The 20,374-nt window shown below is 36.2% G+C and overlaps 1 protein-coding gene across 7 annotated transcripts in view; it reads left to right on the top strand.

The window, feature by feature from the left end:
* DGKH (diacylglycerol kinase eta) overlaps positions 1-20,374 on the top strand; it is a 192,775-nt gene that overhangs the window by 158,340 nt on the left and 14,061 nt on the right. For 6 of the 7 annotated variants that reach the window (XM_032294783.1, XM_032294785.1, XM_032294786.1 and 3 more), the window contains 9 exons: positions 1,668-1,785; positions 2,768-2,878; positions 3,010-3,106; positions 10,099-10,206; positions 12,784-12,897; positions 13,152-13,286; positions 14,426-14,589; positions 18,595-18,700; positions 19,635-19,727. In XM_032294783.1, coding sequence (XP_032150674.1) covers positions 1,668-1,785; positions 2,768-2,878; positions 3,010-3,106; positions 10,099-10,206; positions 12,784-12,897; positions 13,152-13,286; positions 14,426-14,589; positions 18,595-18,700; positions 19,635-19,727 — 1,046 coding nt within the window. Of the gene's footprint in view, positions 1-1,667; positions 1,786-2,767; positions 2,879-3,009; positions 3,107-10,098; positions 10,207-12,783; positions 12,898-13,151; positions 13,287-14,425; positions 14,590-18,594; positions 18,715-19,634; positions 19,728-20,374 lie in introns of those variants that run through there. The other variant, XM_032294788.1, reaches the window with a different exon arrangement.

Below are 20,374 nucleotides of genomic sequence, written 5' to 3'. Positions count from 1 at the left end.
TTAAAAGAAAAAAAGGAGGATCAATCTGGAATATACCTGGTTCTGGAAAAGCCTGCAGGTTTAGAGGCTGTGTTCCTATTCCACCTGGGAACCTTAGGATAACCGCTCTGGAATAAAGCTGAAAGGAGTATGGTTAACCCTAAAACATTTTCGAAAATATTAACACTTGGCCAGGCACAGTGACTCATGCTTATAATCCCAGCACTTTGGGAGGCTGAGGCAGGCGGATCACCTGAGGTCAGGAGTTTGAGACCAGCCTGGCTAACATGGTGAAACCCTATCTCTACTAAAAATACAAAAATTAGCCAGGCATAGTGGTGCGCCTCTATAATCCCTGTTACTTGGAAGACTGAGGCAAGAGAATTGCTTGAACCCAGGAGGTTCAGTGAGCCAAGGTTGTGCCACTACACTCCAGCCTGGGCAACAGAGTGAGAGTCTGTCTCAAAAGAAAAAAAAAAGAAAGAAAGAAAGAAAAGGAAAAAATTAACACTTTTCTGTGGGGCAGCTGGAGTATGGCTCTCATCTCTCCAAACTGTTCTTAATGCTTACTAAATTTATTTTTTTATTCGTTCATTTACTTGTTGAAATGTAAAGGAAATTGGCATAAGAAGTATTCCAGAGTATATTTAAAACTATGACATTAAATGAAGGAACAAAATTGATTGTATTTTGATAACTGACTAAATATTATCAATTAAAATAATGAATAATAATTATTCCCTAAGAAGAGCATAGTGCTGAGGATAAGAATGTTTGCTAAAGAGAGGACTTGCTGGCATGGTGGCACATGCCTATAGTCCCAGCTACTTGGGAGACTGAGGCGGGAGCCCTGGGAGATAGAGGCCACAGTGAGCCATGATCACACCATTGTGCTCCAGCCTAGGTGAAGATTGAGACCTCATCTCTAAAAAAAATAAAATAAAAAGAAAGAACTTGTTTTTCTAATTTCCTAGTGTTTCCCTGGTTCCCACAGGTCCCTATTACTTTGTCTCCTCTCCAGACTTGTGTTTCTAGCTTTCCTGTTGGGTTGAGTAGATCATAAAATTCATTAGCTTTCAATACTGTAACTAGTTAGAAAACTAGTTGGCAAGCATGTTGAAATAAATTTGAAGTAAGATAGAGCCTTCATTTTATAGTATTTAATACTATATTCTTCTAAAATTCACAGATACCTACATTTAATACTTTACTACTTATTCTTAAAACTAACACTGGGTTTTCACCTTAATACATCTCTTAATATTTTAAATGGAGTATCATTATCTATGATTTGAGAGTCTGGAAGTGGTAACTCCATGCCATTTTGGGTAATTCTACCTTTATTGTAAATTCCATAGACACTTAATACTGTCTTTGCTGTAACAAAGGAAGTAACATGTATTTGTTGAAGTTATAGTTACTGGGATGGTAAATGGGAAAGTGTCACAAAGCCATACCTATTTAGGGCCTCCTCTCCTTAATTCTTTATGATAACATATAGATCCTTGGAAGAATCAAAAGCCTTGTATTTACAAATGTCTTGGTTCATAATTTTGATTAATGAGAGGAGTAGGCACTGAGAACTATGCTTTTAAAAGCAAGATATTTGATATTAGGCCTCGATGGACTGGTTCTTTTTCTGTTTTTTCTTAACATGCGATCCCATATATATTTGTTTTTCTGTCTAGGTTTAAGAGCAGGACTAGCTGCCTCAATTGCTGGGAGTTCAATTATCAACAAAATGTTACTAGCAAACATTGACCCTTTTGGTGCCACCCCATTTATTGATCCAGATCCAGATTCCGTGTAAGAAAATGCTTTTGCAAATATTTTGTTGGGGGTTTTCTTTTTCTTTTTAACATGAATTGTAACATTTTAAATGATATTACAATAACTATCGGTTGCATATTTTAAAAAGATGATCAGAAAATTACAAAAATTGGTAATGCCAAGCACATTGAGCCATTTAAAATTCATTGGTTGCCATGATCTGTCCCTGAGGTAGGTCCTTTTTCAGGCCATTCTGTCTGAGAGCAACCCTCTGGCAAAGGAAGGCTCCAATAAATAGAACTGATGCTATTCCCTTTACCTCCTTTCTTCTCAGTCTTGCCAGATCTGTCATCTTTCCACGTCAGCTTCTAGGTTTACTTATTTTGGGAATCTTTTGGCCCACACACATATCTTCCCTTCTTAAGACTCCTACAATTTTTTGGCAGTTCAATATACACTTTCTTTTACTTCCATTCTGCTTCCATTTTGCTTTTGTTATATCTCATTTCTGTAATGACAGTCCTCAAGGACAGTACCGTATTTTAAATGTTCCAAAACACCTAGAAGAATGGATTGGATCTAGTACTCTTTTGCTCAGTAAATATTTGTCCATTGTTAAGCGTAGAAGTGGAAGAGACTTTCTAATGATAAACAAACAAAAAAAAAAAGAGAGAGAGAGAGAATTGGCACCTGACTGTAAGGCCCTCCCATAATCACCTGCATTTTTCTGTGTAGTGAGGAACTTCCCTAGAACTAGAACGAAGATGTTAGTAGAAAACCACACCATAACTGTGTGTCTGTTTTGCTTGCTCACCATCCCTTTATGTCACATGTGCCAGATATTGTACATATGTCCTGTGGTTGTACACATGGCATAGGAATAGGAAGCGATTAGGGCCGAGCTTTGCAATCTACTATAAGGAATGGAAGCTTAAATGGTGTTAAATACTATCTTGTGTACATTGTAATTGTAATGAATCTGAAATTGACTTTGATGTACTTTCCCCTATGATCATAGAGATGGATATTCAGAAAAATGTGTCATGAACAATTACTTTGGGATTGGATTAGATGCAAAAATTTCATTAGAATTTAACAATAAAAGAGAGGAGCACCCTGAAAAATGCAGGTAATTGTAGTAAAAGTAATAATGCTGTTACATAAAGGCAATTTTTCCCTCATTTGTTATATCTTTTGCTTGCTCTGCCTTTAAGGAGTAAATAAAATTTCCTGAAACTGCCTGCCAATATTAATTTTCAGGAGCCGAACTAAAAACTTGATGTGGTATGGAGTCCTTGGAACCCGGGAGTTACTACAGAGATCATACAAGAATTTAGAACAAAGGGTTCAACTCGAGGTAAGTTCATCTTAAAGACATTTCACATTATCTTACTTAAAAAAAATATCATTTTTAGAGCTAATTTGACCTAAATGCCTTTTGATTAGTGATTAAATAGTGAAGGGAAAAATGGACATGATTATCAACATTGTACTAAAGAAAGTATATACACAGGATATGAGTGACACATTTAATTATCATCATCATTAGCTCCTGAAATTGGGGCTACTCTGGAGTTGTGGTGCCCCATATAAAAATGGAGCCAAGGGAGCACATTTATAGGAGAGGGTTTTTAATGGATTTTCTCATTTAAGTTTCCAAATTCTGACCCAATTCTTTAATAACCAAAGTTTTGCAAATCTCCAAAAATAACATTTGTAGTAAACAGAATCTTTTCATTTAAATGTATATTTTTTGCTTGAATTATTTCTAACAAGTGAGTAAAATTAAAAGAGATTTTGAGCATTTAAATGTTTTAGTTGTTTTTTACTAATTTAAATAGGAAATTTAGGACAGAAAATTATTTAATTTCTTCCAACAATAGAAAAAACAAGGCTGGAGATATGGCTCTGAAAAGACTATTAATTTCTGTGAATTTTATTTTCTTTTACCTTTGATCCAGGACTCACTGTTTATGCTGATAGGCATGTCTTTCCTATCTTGTATCATTTTATAACTGTATATTTTTAATTAAAGCTTATCATGCATATAGAAAATTATAAAATCTTAAGTGTACAGCTCAACAAAATAAACAGAGCATTATTATTTTGGGTATCATCTGAGCACTGGAAGGTAGACTAAAGAGGTGTCTATCTCATTCTTTATCAACTATATTTCCTAGTAAAGATGAGCCTATTATACCTTTCACTCTAAACATACAACTGTATGGTCAGCTGGTTTGATTTATGATTGCTTACAAAATTAAGGTAGACTTACTGGAAAAAAAGATACAAAATCAGTTTTGTAAATGCTATCCTTGACACCCCATGCCCAGGTCAGTTTAAGTGCCCTTCTAATCATGTAATCATTCTTTTTCTTCTTAATATACCCTGATTGGCCACACTTTTTTTTTTTTTTTTTTTTTTTTGAGACAGAGTCTTGCTCTGTTACCAGTTGGAGTACAGTGGCGTGATCTCAGCTTATTGCAACCTCCACCTCCTGGGTTCAAGCAATTCTCCTGCCTCAGCCTCCTGAGTAGCTGGGACTATAAGCACGTGCCACCACACTCAGCTAATTTTTGTATTTTTAGTAGAGACGGGGTTTCACCATGTTGGCCAGGATAGTCTCGATCTCTTGACCTCGTGATCCACCCGCCTTGACTTCCCAAAGTGCTGGGATTACAGGTGTGTGCCACTGCACCCGGCCTGGCCACACTCTTAAGGACACATAGAAAGCTATTTTCATCTTTTTTATCCCCAGTGTTTAGCACAGTACTGGTCCTGTTTTAAGAGGGAAATGGATGGGTAAGTGATTGCGTTAGCATAATTCTTTAAGTGCTGTGATCAAGCATTGCCAGCTATCTTTAAGGGTTGGAAAACTCGCTGGATCTGAATGGCTGGATGGTCTTAGTTCCTGGAAGAGCCTCAGCTCTTCAGAGATAGATTTAGTAACCTCTTCCACTGGTGGTCCAAATTTTGAATAAGAGATCTTTCTTACACAGCTGCTTTTAATACCCTTTTTAAAAGGGTTTTATCTTTTTTGAGTTGTAGATACCTATGGCATTCTGGTGAAAATAAGGACCCCTTGTCAGAATATTATTTTCAAATGCATTATATGAAATTCAGACTTACAAAAGAAGACTTACCAATAATATTAAAATAAATTAACAACATATTTTATGTTGCTGAAGAATAATATATGTGTTTCATCATTACTGTATCAAATAAAAATCTAATGGCATGTCTAATAAATACCATAACTTAAAAGTAATGATGAGCTTATATTATGGGATATCTGAAACCTCTGTAATGTAATATAAAAATGTCTCATTTCTATTGATGATGAAATCACAGGTGTTACTAATGCCTTTTTTTCCTGCATTTATAATTGAGGGCAATGCTAAACCTCAGGGGTTAGTGAAAATACAGATACAGATTTTTACCACAAAGTTAACAAATTGCCTGAATCTATCCATGGACTCCAGTTTCTGAACCTTAAGTTAAGAACACTTGATATAGACGTATACATTAAATGATAAAAAAGGAAAATGAATAAAACAAGATAAATGAAAACATGTTAATATACATAAAAATAAAGTAGAAAGCCCGGGCATGGTGGATCACGCCTGTAATCCCAGCACTTTGGGAGGCAAAGGCAGGCGGATCACAAAGTCAGGAGATCAAGACCATCCTGGACACCATGGTGAAACCCCATCTCTACTAAAAATACAAAAATTAGCTGGGCGTGGTGGTGTGCTCCTGTAATCACAGCTACTCTGGAGGCTGAGGCAGGACAGTCACTTGAACCTGGGAGGCGGGGGTTGCAATGAGCCCAGATTGCGCCACTGCACTCCAGCCTGGCAACAGAGCGAGACTCTGTCTCAAAAAAAAAAAAAAAAAAGTAGGAAAAGTAAAGCATTCTTTGCCATAATTAACAAAAAATAATGATAATGAAGTAAACCAAAAGATACATTGTACTTCTATGGACAGTAGAAGGCCTGTTATCTAAAAATTCATTTCCCTGATGATGGTTCACTCAGGATAAAGGTGGAGAAGAGAGACCAACACCTTGGAAGGCTCTTTCCAGAGAGATGCCTTCACCAGTGTCAGTCCTTTTTGCTTTTTACTCTTATCTTTTTGCTTAGATAACTTGTCCTTCCCCTGTTGTATTGTGGTATGGAAGGAGACTGACTTCATGTCCTAACTTTAATTTTGTGCCGAACAAAGACTTTTACCTTGGTTTCCCTACACACAAAATGGATAACATAATGATTTTGTGCAAATCATAAATCAGTGAACTAAGGTACTGTAAATCACAGTGTAAATTGAAAAGAACTGTACAAATACAAACTTTGTTTCCCAAGCCACGTTATCAGTGATTCTGATATATACCCAACCTTCAGAAATTCAGAGTGAGATTTAGAAACCTTTTTATAATGATGGGAATTCCAGAAATGTAAAATAACATCACATTATCATATTTTGCTACTTTTAGAGTAGAAACACCTTTCACATGTAAAATGGAAGCATTGTATTAAAATTTCAAACATTTTCCCTAAGAAGGATGGCCTTTTTTGCCCGTAATATACCTACTTTGCATGTGCCAAGCAACTTATTCTATTTATTAACTGAAATAATAACTATATACTATGTCAAGTCCCGTAAGTACTAAGATAGGTGAAGAAAAACAAATAACTTTAGGCTGGGTACGGTGGCTCATGCCTGTAATCCCAGCACTTTGGGAGGTCTAGGCAGACAGATTGCCTGAGCTGAGGAGTTAGTGACCAACCTGGGCAACACAGTGAAACTCCATATCTAATAAAATACAAAAAATTAGCTGGGCGTGGCAGCAGGTGCCTGTAGTCTCAGCTACTCAGGAGGCTGAGGCAAGAGAATCGCATGAACTCGGGAGGCAGAGTTTGCAATGAGCTGAGATCACACCACTGCCTCTAGCCTGGGTGACAGAGCAAGACTCTGTCTTAAGAAAAAAGAAAAATGAAAAGAAAAAAAGGGAAGGATGGAAGGAAGGAAGGAAGGAAGGAAGGAAGGAAGGAAGGAAGGAAGGAGGAAGGAAGGAAGGAAGGAAGGAAGAAGGAAGGAAGGAAGGAAGGAAGGAAGGAAATTTTAAAAAACAGGCTATCATGAAATATGTGATAGAGAACAAGTGGTTGTTTAATTAACATTTTTAGTTATTTCAAATCTTGCCATATCTGCATCTTTTTAAAAAACAAAATAGTTTATTATATAATAGTAATTTCTATCTTTGTTTTATTTCAGTAATAACTAGTTGTAACTACTTTTTAAATCATTTAAAAATAATGGAAGTTTACTGTATGCCTTTAATTCTTACAGCTTCATGAGATAGGTATTATTATTCAGTTCAGAGGAGTTAATGCATTTGCTCAAGTTCAAACAGCAAATAACTGGAAGAGCCAACATTTCAAATCTGGTGTTTTTTCCATAAGACAATTTGTAATTATAACGGAAGAAGAAAATTTACTGATTTCCCACATGTGTTCTAGATGCTTTCCTCTACCTTATCTCATTGGCCTCACTGTGTGCTAAGAATTGTTAGCCCATTTTACAGATGAGTAAAGCGAAGCTCTGAAAGCTTAAGGGACTTAGCCAAATACTAAGTGATAGAATTCAATCCAGTTTCACCATCTTCTCTCCATATCATATTGTCTGGTGAAAGAAGCAGACAAAACAAACACTAATGAGAAAAAAATACATAGCTGCAGTTGGGTTGCATTTTGCAACATCATGAACCACACATAGAAACATGGAATGGCTAGGGGCCAGATCTGGTGGTGTGCACCTGTGATCTCAGTTACTTGGAAGCATGAGGCAGGAGGATCACTTGAGCCCAGGAGTTCAAGACTGCAGTAAGCTCTGATGGCACTACCACATTCTAGTCCGGGTGACAGTGTGATACCCTGTCTCTCAAAAAGAAGAAGTAAATAAATTAAAATGACAGAATGTGGGGCGATTGGAAATATTTCTTTAAAATTTAACACTCCTAAAATTTTTCCTGGATATAAGAAACTTTTGAATCATGTAAATTTGTTAATTTGTTGAACCGGTGCTCAAATTCGTGTTTTTCCTAGGAGACTCTATGAAATGGACATTAAGCATTTAGATTTAGGTGTGTTGCTTAATACATATATATGTTCAGTTCAGCACTGCACAGGAGACTTCCTTCTGAAAATGTTTGTTTTCCATTCCATGTTTGCAAATAAAGTGCATCCATTTAGAAAACGTTTTTAAAATATTTCTTTTATATTTATAGAGATAGTATTTTTTCCCATTTCCTTTGTTAGTCATATGATTTAAAGCAGCTTTTTCTAAATCACATAAATATATCTGTTCAATGTATTGGGTTGAGGAAACATTTATTATTCTGCTAAGTATGTCATATTCATTCATTGAACAAATATACATTGAGCACCAATTATGTGCCAGACATGCCCCCAGGTGCATGGGCCTTTGAATGTGAAAAGCTAAACCTGCTAATGGTTAACACTGTGTTTTCATAAAAAAGAAAAAAAGGAATCGTGAAAAATGCACATGAAGGTAAATCATATATGAAGTCTTGGTTATTTAAAGTAGTTGAAATGTGTTTAAACTGGATTCTCATTTGTTCTAAAGGTGGAAGATCTTTTGGTTTTTTTTTTTAGTTATTTAATAAAGGTTTATTAAGGATTTACCAAATCCATGCACAGTGCTAGACCTTGAAGATGCCAGCCCTGTATAATTTTGAGCTTGGTACAGAAGTATTACCGTTCACAACAAATCAGCCAATCCTGGCCTTCACCCATTACTACCATTCCAATCAGCCAGTATCCCTGAGGTCTTCCCAAGAACTGACTTTGGCTGCATTAGCAAACACAAGTTTCAGTGTGATTCTGATGGTGAACATTTTTTGTAGTACTTGGGGATGAGATTAACCTCCTATGTACCCTCATTAAGCTCTTGTTCTTCCTCGTTCTCAGATTCACAGAGCGGAGAAGTCCTTAATGGGGTCATCTTGGACCAGCTGTAACAATTTCCAAATGTTTGCTGGTCTCTTCCCTGGATTTTCACCAGTTTAGGAAGTTAACTTGGAGAATCAGAGCCGCACTACTGAATAGACAGAGAAAATATTGGTACTCTTGACATTGAGACCTTTTCCTTCCATCTTTCCTATACCCAAACCATCCCTGACCAGTGGGACTTAATGCTCTTTTTAATGAAATGTCCCATTACAGAAATTCTTCCCCTCACCTTGGTTTCTACCCCAGAACAGATTATTCTCTCACAGTCTCAGAAATACTGTTTCTTTCTGTTGACAGATCGTTTTTATTTGTCATTAAAATGTAATTTTTAAGAAGCTATGCTAATTATTTTTAATATAAGAATTATTTATTGAAAATATAGCATCCATTTTAGGTGTGACATCTGCAGGCTCTTCTCTTAAAATGAAGGCTTAAATATTTCCATTGGATTAAATGTTCTCTTAGAAAAATGTTAAATGGTTTGGTTTAAATGCTAATTAAAATAATAAGTATGATCATAAAATTTATGTAACATAATTATGATCATTTTTGTTGAGTAATTTAAAAAAATTAGTTTCATAACTGATTGTCTCCTTAACAGCCCACTAGGCTTTAAGAGTTAATAGATTAAACAGCATTAATTGAAATTAATTTAAGAAACAACATTTATTAAAAGGTAACAGTTCTGCTTCTACTCAGTAGGAATTTATTCATATCCCTTCATCAGCCATATCCTTTTTTTCCATTTAAATGGTAATTTATTTTTCATCTAAGTGATTAATGAGAAAGTAAGGACGGCAAGGAGCTTTCTGAGATGTAGATATTTTTGCTTGACTTTGGTTCTGACTACATGATGTACTCAGCTTTGAGTTTCACCAGTCCCCAGGTGGTTGTAGAGCCCCAGCAATGTACCAGGGACTGTGAAAGGGGCTAAGTGAGATGGTTAGGACCAACTTGCTCTTACACGGCCTGCTTTAAAAAAGATGCTTAAAGTAAGTACATAGAGGACCACAAAGCAGGTGAAGTATTGTAAGAGGCCTGAAAAAGACTTGAGAAAAGTACTGCCTGGTTTTGGAGGAAAGAGGTAAAACATTTTTTTTTTAAATCAGTTTTTCTAATAACTTCTGCCGTGGTTATTTGTACTTCAAATTTTTTTAATTAAAAAAATAAGATAAAGGCCTTGGTAACGTGTAGTGAGCAGACATTACCAACACACTCTGCTCCATTGCCTTTCACCTTTAGTGTTCTGCTATCTTCCCTACTAGTGATTTTGCTCTTTTTATATAATCCCTACTTTTTTTTTTTTTTTACCTTACAGTGTGATGGGCAGTATATTCCTCTTCCCAGCTTGCAAGGCATAGCCGTGTTGAACATCCCCAGCTATGCCGGAGGGACTAACTTTTGGGGTGGAACTAAAGAGGATGATGTAAGTAATGGGAGTAAATAGTTTGTTTCCTCAAAAATAATTAAGTCACTGTAATAATTTGCTTTTGTAAATATGCTTATGAATTGTAATTTAATTTCATGTTAAATATTTTCCATTGGGAAAGTGAGGCATGGAATAGATTTATTTAAGATTTTATTTGAACTGTCTCTTGTGGATGTACTCTTAACTTTTCTCATGTTGAAGATACAGCTATCCATATCTTGGGATATATGTCACGATTTTCTGGATGAATATTAAAGAATCTGCTTTTGGAAAGTAGATTTATGAAATAGAGAATGGAAGATTTTACTTTTTAACTTTATATCTGCATGTGTTTTCTATAGCTGCTATCACAAGTTAAGACAAATTTAGCCACCTCACACACATTTGTCATCTTATGGTTGTATGATGATACAGTGGCACAGTCTCACTGGGCTAAAATGCAGGTGTCAGTTGGGCTGTTTCCTGCTGGAGGCTCTAGGGGAGACTGTTTCCCTGCCCTTGGAGTGTCTGGAGGCTACCCACATTCCCCTCCATCTTCAAAGCCAGCAAAGGCAGGTTGAATCCTTCTCATATGGCATCTCTCTGATCTCTGCGGCTCCCTCTTCCACTTTTAATGACCACTGTGATTACATTGGGCCCACCTAGATCACCCAAGATCATCCCCACCTCAAAGCCCTTAATTTAATCACATCTACAAAGTTCCTTTTGCTATGTAAGGTAACAGATTCACAGGTTTGGGGATTAGGACATGGACATTTCAGGGGGCAAAAAGGGGTATTCTGCCTACCACAATACCTTTCAGTACTTTTAATTTTCTTTTTCATTGTTGTTGTTCTTGAGATGGAGTCTCTCTCTGTTGCTCAGGCTGGAGTGCAGTGGCACAATCTCACTGCAACTTCTGCCTCCCAATTTCAAGCAATTCTCCTGCCTCAGCCTCCCCAGTACCTGGGACTACAGACACGCAACACCACACCTTGCTAGTTTTTGTATTTTAGTAGAGATGAGGTTTCACCATGTTGGTCAGGGTAGTCTCGAACTTCTGACCTCAGGTGATCCACCCATCTCAGCCTCCCAAAGTACTGGGATTACAGGCGTGAGCCACTGCACCCAGCCTCAGTACTTTTAATTTTCTAAACTTGTGTGTATATTTTTTTATTTTTAGAAATATCAAGAAGGTTCATTTGGCCAGTCAGGTTTAGGGCTATTTTGTTTTTGTTTTTGTTTTTTCATACTTTTCTATATTTAAAAAGAAGAAAACACAACCTCACAAATGTAATTGTTGTGAAAAGAATGAAAGAGAGGGCACAATTATTGAAGTATATATATCTCAGTAAAAATGAGAAGTGTTATCACGGTCTTTATTTGATGAGCCATATCCACTGATGTGAGTTTATGATATAATGATATAATCATTCCTACTAATCCATTTTTCTCAAGGATCTTAAATGAACAAGTAGGGATTAAAGTATAAGGTCAATTGGAAAGTATTTTTGATTTTCATGACATAAATATATTCCAATAGTATTTGAGTTTAAAAATATTTTTTGTCAACTTGTTATTATTAAGTATTTTGAAGGGGAGAAATCAGTGAGATTAAGATAAATAAAGCCAACATTCCTTGAACACCTACAAGATAGACAATGTTCTAAGAGCTTCATATTAATTATTTAATACCTACATTTCTTATCAAATTTTTACCACTGAAGAATCTAAGGCAAAGTTTCCAGTTAGTAACAGCAGAAACAGGGTTTAAATCCAGGTAATATAATAACAAAAATTATAAGAAATCATCAATGTTAGCAAATTTGTGTCCTGATATTTTCAGTGAAAGTTTTAATTAGCATGCTACTTTATACTGAAAATTGTTTCAGATGCATATTATTTATGATATAGTAAAAGAGAGAATAAAAATAAGGTAGTACAGCCTACATATAAAATTTTAGAGTAAATTAATTTTGTAAAAATGGATTTAATGTAAAGACAAAATAAGCCTGCTTGGTTTTTATCCTCTGAGGTTTCTATTTCCATACTCTCAAGTACCCTCAAAAGTTTTGTATTAAAATATAAAGCACATATGTATATTGCTTGTAAAACCTTGAAATATTTTCCTTAGAATATATCAAGTGAACTGGATCATAATTTGTATCTTCATTGCTTTAACCTTATGAAACTATATCACCTTTCTATGAAAATGTATAACCTTTCTAATTTTTTTTTAAGATTTCCAAAACTTCCATGTATCATCTTATTAAGACGTTTGAATTAGGCATGACCATGTATTTAACATGTTTTATACCAAGATGAATTATTTAGAAATATATTAGTTAACTGGTCCGAAGAGTAAGAGTAGCTTTATGAGCGGTATGAGTAATAGATCCATGTGTGTTTGAAAACCCTTTTTAAAGCTATGTTTATTTTAAGTCATCTTCAGAGATTGTTACATATGTTATATGTTATATATAGTTATATATGTTATATATAATATGTTAAATATATATATGTTGCAGTTTACATTGCCTGATGTGTCCTTCATCTAAACATTCAGTAGAAATGTAATGTAGTTTTTCCTTTCAGATATTTGCTGCACCATCATTTGATGACAAGATCCTGGAAGTTGTAGCAATATTTGATAGCATGCAAATGGCAGTTTCAAGGGTCATTAAGCTGCAGCATCATCGAATAGCCCAGGTTGGTTTCTCTCATCAAACCCGACTGTACTTCTTGGGCAAAGGAGGGTTGGGGGAATCTATTCTAAATGACTCCTATACTGGATATTCATCTATAATATTCTGACTTTGTCATACCAGTTTTTACCATGTCATTATAAGTGATAAAGCATAATTCTCTATTCTGTAGAATAGACTAATACTCAAGCCTGAATATAGATTATCATTTTCTCCAGATGATTTGTACTCTACAATAATTTGTTTGTTTTATTTCAGTGCCGTACAGTAAAAATCACTATATTTGGCGATGAAGGAGTCCCAGTGCAAGTGGATGGTGAAGCATGGGTTCAGCCTCCAGGGATTATTAAAATTGTGCACAAAAACAGAGCACAAATGCTAACAAGGGACAGAGTATGTAACAAAAATATTCTTGTAGAATATAGTCAAGTTTTTTTTAAATCTGAAATTGTTATTAAAAAAATAGAAAACAAGGAAACATTTAAATTGTCTCTTCAGTCTGACATTTAGGCCATTGTGGTTTGGAATATTTATTTATTCATTTTAGTAAGACTTTAGTTTTCAGAGCCATTTTAGGTTTACAAAAAATTGGGCAAAAAATAAAGAGAATGAATTATGTTCCTATATACTTCTTCCTCCCTCTTCTTCCCTACACATGTAAATTCCCCTGTTAACATCTTGCATTAGTATGGTGCATTTGTTACAATTGTTGAGTCAATACTGATTGATTATTATTAACTAAAGTCCATAGTTTCCAGTACTCTTTGATTTGCACATCTGTGGATATGGACAAAGATATAATCACTTGTATCCACCATTGCAGATTCATACCAAATAATTTCTCTGCCCGAAAAATTCCCTGTGGATAAATAGGGTCCCTATTTATCCCTTCCTCATTCACCCTTACTTCTGGGAATCATTGATTTTTTTTATTGTCTCCATTATTTTGCCTTTCGCAGAATATGTGTTTTTAGTTAAGGTCAACCTTTACCAAACAAGACTGCCAATATTCACCCCATCTAGTACATATAAAATAGTAATGATTAAAGAATAAATTGAAACAGTAGTAAAGATTGAAGCATGAAATCATTTTTTGTTTATGTTTGTTTGTTTTTGTTTTGAGACAAAGTCTTGCTCTGTTGCACATGTTGGAGTGCAGTGGTGCGATCATAGCTCACTGCAACCTTAAACTCCTGGGCTCAAACAGTCCTCCCACCTCAGCCCAGCTAATTAAAAAAAAAAATTCTTTTTGTAGAGTTGAGGTCTCACTATGTTGCCCAGGCTGGTCTCCACCTCCAGGCCTCAAGTGATCATCCTGCCTTGACCTAAATCTCTTTTTTAAGTTTTCGTGATCATTGGCTGCACTACTTTGTGTTGCAGTACATTGGAGAATTTTGAAATGTGTTTTTTATAATTGTGATTTATTTGAGGAGTCATGAGAGAAAAAGCAATTATAGGTTTATTAAAGTACACATTTACATGGACCTCTGAGTTCTAAGCTAACAGTTCATTGCAATATTGATTTTAAATAGGCCTTTGAGAGCACTCTGAAATCTTGGGAAGATAAGCAGAAGTGTGATTCTGGTAAACCAGTTCTCCGAACCCACTTGTACATCCATCATGCCATTGACTTGGCAACAGAAGAGGTGTTACAGATGCAGCTGTGCTCCCAGGCTGCAGAGGAGCTCATTACTAGGTACGGGGACTCTGCTGGCTTTTCAGACTGTGGGAACTCTAGTCTCAGCCAATTTTTATTTTTTTAATCTTAATACCTTCTTTCAGTAGTGTTATCAAAAAGAGATACAATTATTCTTCTTCTCATAGCACTCTTTTCATCATTGTTTATTCTCCATTTTGTATACAGTCTTTACACTGTACTACCCACTTATATGTAGTCTTCTAATTACTAATTAAATGTTTATGGAATGTAGAGGGAAGTCTAAACATTAATCCTGTTCCACAGGAGAGTCAGGAGCAAAAAGAATAAAAAGACTTCAAAAACCAGTTTCTGACAAGATATTAGAGAGATTTTGAGACCACATATAAATTAATTTCTATAGACAGAAAGGAGATAAGAAAGAAGTCCTCTGAGTGTTAAACAAATAAAAATCACTTTGACCAGGGAAAACTTCAGAGGGGAGGTGTGTTACCTCCTCTTCACCTGAGTCTTATCCACCAAATGGGGCTAATAAGACTTGTTTCACCAGGGTGTGTAAGGATTAAATGAAACTCTAGGAATGGGTGCTATAAGTACATTGTATTAGTCCATTTTCATATGGCTATGAAGAACTACCCGAGACCAGGTAATTTATAAAGAAAAAGGGATTTAAGCCTGGGCACAGTGGCTCATTTCTGTAATCCCAACACTTTGGGAGACTGAGGCAGGTGGATTACTTGAGGTCAGGAGTTTGAGACCAGCCTGGCCAACATGATGAAACCCCATCTCTACTAAAAATACAAAAATTAGCTGAGTGTATTGGTGGGCACCCGCAGTTCCAGCTCCTGGGAAGGCTGAGGCAGGAAAATCACTTGAACTTGAGTGGTAGAAGTTGCAGTGAGCCAAGATCACACCACTGTACTGCAGCCTTGATGACACAGTGAGACTCCATCTCCAAAAAAGGAAAAAAAAAAAGGAGGTTTAATAGACTCACAGTTACACATGTCTAGGAAGGCCTCACAATCACGGCAGCAGGCAAAGGAGAAGCAAAGACACATCTTACATGGCAGCAGGCAAAGGAGAAGCAAAGACACATCTTACATGGCAGCAGGCAAGAGAGCATGTACAAGGGAACTGCCCTTTAAAAAACCATCAGATCTTGTGAGACTTACTATCTTGAGAACAACACAGAAAAATCTCACACCCATGATTCAATTACCTCCCACCAGTCTCACCCACAACATGTCGGGATCATGGGAGCTACAATTCAAGATGAGATTTGGGTGGGGAGACAGCCAAAATATATCACATATCACATCTGGCATATTGAGTGCTCTGTTCATGGTAACGATTAGATTCTTCCCATACCTTCATCTGGTCACCTATAAAAACGTTGAAAAAGTAAAGAAGGAAAGTAAAGCTCAGTGGTTTCAGGGGCTAACTCACATCTTTCCTCCACCCTACTATTTGCCACCTGCTCCCCCTACCTTCCTCACTCACCTTTTTAAATATTTATTATGTAACTAGAATGTATGAGATGTTAGAGACATAAAAGACATACGCCCCCTACTGCTGGACCAATATTCAGAATTAGAATGAAGTCGTATACCTGCAAAATACTGGGCAGCTCAGAAGAAAGGAAAGAGAAAATGAATATTTACTCAGCTAAACCCACATAGCTGCGTTATTGTACATCTTTGCCTCTTATCCATAGGGATGCTAGTTTTAGGGTAAATACAGCTCTTTTAGATACTATAGACAATTTCTGTGGCCTCTGATTTACATTTTTTTTTAAACCAAATAATGCTTTCCATGTTCTCATCCTATGAACCAACCAAATAATCTTATCATAAAAAGGAAGTTGTCTAGGCTTGCTTCTGGTCAACATAGTTTAGCTCCCCATCTGTTTTTAAATTTTGCTGATGAAATCTGGCTCACTTGTCTATTTTCAGAGTTTATTTATTGACTATGCAAACATATTCAATTTTTGAGCCTCTTCTGTAGGCAAAGCACTGTTTTATGCCTGGGATACAAGATGATTATGTGGCAGCCCTACTTAATTGGCTCACAGGTTAGTAGGAGGGAGAAATGTGGCCAAAGTGTTAACATGAGACACACAGTGGGCTCTCTAGATACACAAAGGCAGTCAGAGGCAGTCAAGGAGGGCTGCCTGCAAGAAGTGACCTTTCAACCAAGTCTGGAGGGAAGAGTAAGAAAAGGAGCAATTTAAGCATGGGAACCAGCCTAGGAAGAGGCCCAGAGGAGTATGAGTGCATGCTGCTTTCAGGCAATCTCAGAGTTTGGAGTGACTGAAAGGTTGTCATAGTATATGCAAGAGTGTGGGGAATGTAGATGAAGAGGTGAAGAGGAACCAGATCTTTATTGGGCTGTTCTAGAAGTAGTGTGGAGGGTTTTTTAATTTTGCTTGTTTGTTTGTTTTTTGGAGGACAGCAAAGCTAGGGCAAGGTGAACACTGAGAATGCTGTAGGAATTGTCCTGATAAAAAAAATGATAGACTAACAGGGAGGGGAGCATCACACACTGGGGTCTGTTGGGGGGAAATAGGGGAGGGACAGCAAGGGGTGGGGAGTTGGGGAGAGATAGCATGGGGAGAAATGCCAGATATAGGTGAAGGGAAGGAAGACAGCAAATCACACTGCCATGTGTGTACCTATGCAACAATCTTGCATGTTCTTCACATGTACCCCAAAACCTAAAATGCAATAAAAAAAAAGATAGACTAAAGCAGTGGAGATAGAAAGGACAAGTGAGATTAAAGACAGTTTAGGATTTAAAATTGGTAAATGGGCATGAATTAGGAGACAGGATGACCTTAATGTTGTAGTGAATGGCTGGATGATTGTGGTGCCTTTGATGGAGCCATAGGGTTCAGGAAGAGCAGTAGGTATTAGAAGGAAAATGTTAGGTTCCATGTTGGACTTTAGAATTTAAATTACATTAAAAATACTTACGAGATTCCATAGGCAATTAGAAATGTTAATCTGAAGTTGATTTACCTATTTCCCTTTCTTTGAAAATTAGAATAACCTTTATCCATCTCTGTTCTTCTGAAAAATAGCTCATTCTTCATGATTTCTCAAGGTTGCTGATAGTAGTGCTGAGGTAACATTTGCAAGTTTCTTTGTACTTTAGATATCCATTGTATAATTCTTAAGAATTAAATTATTTTTCTTTACTCTTGGTTCAGCTGTATTCGGCTTCTGTCCCTTTTCTTGGTCTATCCTTTCCAGATTGAAAGTCATTCTCCATGAAGCTGTCGGAAGCAAAAACAGTATTTGAATAGTCCTGCCTTCTTGTTCATCTGCAAGCCTTACATCATTTTCTAGCAAGTGGAGGAACTTTTCCTCCTTTCTTGTCTTTGGCTTTAGTACCTTCCAGGATTTGGTCTTTTCAGGGCTATTCTTAGAGGTTTGGATACCAGTGGAGTATGGCGCAACAGGCTTTGGAGTTGGATAGACATAGATTCAGATCCTGGCTCTACCACTTGCTGGCTCTGTATACATACCATGTCTGTCTGAGCCTCAATGTCATTGTCAGTAATGTGGAGAAAATAAGTCATAGCTACATTTAAAGGCTGTGATTATTAACTTACACACTGCTTATGATCACTTTGTGTATCGATAATAAATATGGTAATGCTCTTCTCCAATCTGTTGCATTTGCAGTTTCAATGAATGAAGGAGAAGTTTCTATTCTTTATATTTGTGATCCCTCTCACTTTCTAAGGATACTGCAAAATGAAGCATTACTATATTTCATTCTTCCAAATAGCCGTTCAGTCTGTCTTTCTTTGATTGTAAGCCTAACTTTTTATATAAAGATTTTTTATTTCATAGTTTTTGTTGCAGTGGGGTTTGGATTTGTAAATCTACCTGTGCCATTCATAATTGATCAACCATTAAAAATGTTCTTCTATTCTGATCTTCATATGTTTTTTACTTGTTTTATCCTAATTCTTCTAGACTTCAAAAAAAATGAGCACTACTCAAAAAAAGTTTTCATTTGTTTCATTTATGCTTTTAGAATTTGTGACGCAGCCACAATTCACTGTCTTTTGGAGCAAGAGCTGGCCCATGCTGTGAATGCCTGCTCCCATGCCCTGAATAAAGCCAACCCAAGGTGCCCGGAGGTGAGGATCTAATGGTAAATTCTCATTCCACAGATTATTTTGGGTGTTACACATATATTTTAATACTGTAAAATATGCCATGCCCTGTGAAAGAAAGTTATGTCATCTGTATGCGTCTCTACAAACTTATGGTAAATTTGTGGCCAACTTTTTGTTAATTTTCCTTTTCCTGACATTTTTTCATTCCCCCTCTTAAATCCTCTCATTTTTTTATGTTTCACTTTCAATCACTTCTTACCTTCCATCTTCCTTCACTTCTTTCTTTTTTTAGCTTTTATCATCCTTTCTTACTCCTTCTTTTACTTTACCTTCTGTCCTGTACCTTGTTAAAGGGCAAGCCTAGATATCATCAGCATGCATTTTGTTGTGCCCTGAAATTATTCCTACTTCATTTTGTTTTGCTAAATTGGAAATTGATGCTTTTGTTAAAATTTTAATGTAGAAGTTAGAATGGATAGAATATAACTCTTGAAATACGATACATGGTGCAAAGCTATACTAGAGAGAAAACTGATAGTGTTATTTTATTTTTTTGATTATTTGATTGAAATTACTTAAGTTAATATACAATTAAGTGATTGTTCTCAAGATTATGGTCTAAAAAGCAATATGGTTAGTGCTACTGAGAGTAAAAGTTTTCTTTGACCTAACTTTTTATTGGGAATATGTATATGCTGGTGCTAGCATACACATATTCATCACGTAGAGGTTGTGATACTGAGTGTATTCACTGTAGTCAGTACATTCTTTTGGCTCTGTAATATAATAATGAGATAGTCATGCTAACAAACGTATGAAATTTTGCAATTATAGAACTTTGGTAGATTTTTAAATACTGTGAATTTAAGTTATAAGAATAAAATGTAAAGCATTTACTGGTAATGAAATCCTATTTTAATACAGATCACATGTCTTTGATACTCTTCTTTCCTAGAGTCTTACAAGAGATACCGCCACCGAAATAGCCATCAATGTGAAGGCACTGTATAATGAAACAGAATCTTTGCTAGTTGGCAGGGTTCCTTTGGTAAGGAAAAAAATGATTGGTAACACAAGAATGATGAATTAAATGTCTGGATCTTACGTTCATTGGGAAACATGCATCCAGCAGATTCTAAGGCAGAAGCAGCCTTCTGGCTTCCATCCTGAGAGCTACCTCTTCACTTGGCTTTTGTCTTCAAGAAAATATATGGCTGAAGTTGGGAGTCATGATTCATGCTAATAGGAGTGGAGATTTCCCCTCATATATGCCATCCTGTTTTTATGACTGCTCTGCCCCAGTCAGCTTCAAGAGACATGAACTTTGTAAAGTGTAGTAGACATTCCTCAGGTACTTACTATTGCACACAAGTAGAGGAACTTACCGAGTTTGTTCCCTGAATTAACTTTTAATATGATTTGTATGGTCCTCCAGATTTACTTAAAAGAGTACATTTTCTAGACACAGTGTTTCAAAAACTAAATTTCAGAAACTCTGCCTAGTTTAATCCAGATTGGTCCTGGAAATCAAGTTTAGGCCAAGTCTGAATCTGACCACAGCCCATGGACCTCATGCATAAATGCTGGAAGCTATGTGTGTCCTGTTTGGTTAGCAGTGAAAGTTAGTCTTTCTTTATAAATACCTCACCATTTTCAAGTATTCTAGCATCTTGGCTCTTGCTGCCACCTAGAGTT

The sequence above is a fragment of the Sapajus apella genome, unplaced genomic scaffold (genome assembly GCF_009761245.1).
Source record: "Sapajus apella isolate SASKATOON/1434 unplaced genomic scaffold, GSC_monkey_1.0 scaffold32, whole genome shotgun sequence".
In the NCBI taxonomy this organism is placed as follows: Eukaryota; Metazoa; Chordata; class Mammalia; order Primates; family Cebidae; genus Sapajus; species Sapajus apella.
Note: the sequence above shows the minus strand (reverse complement) of the source record. Positions and strands in the feature narration are given on the sequence as shown.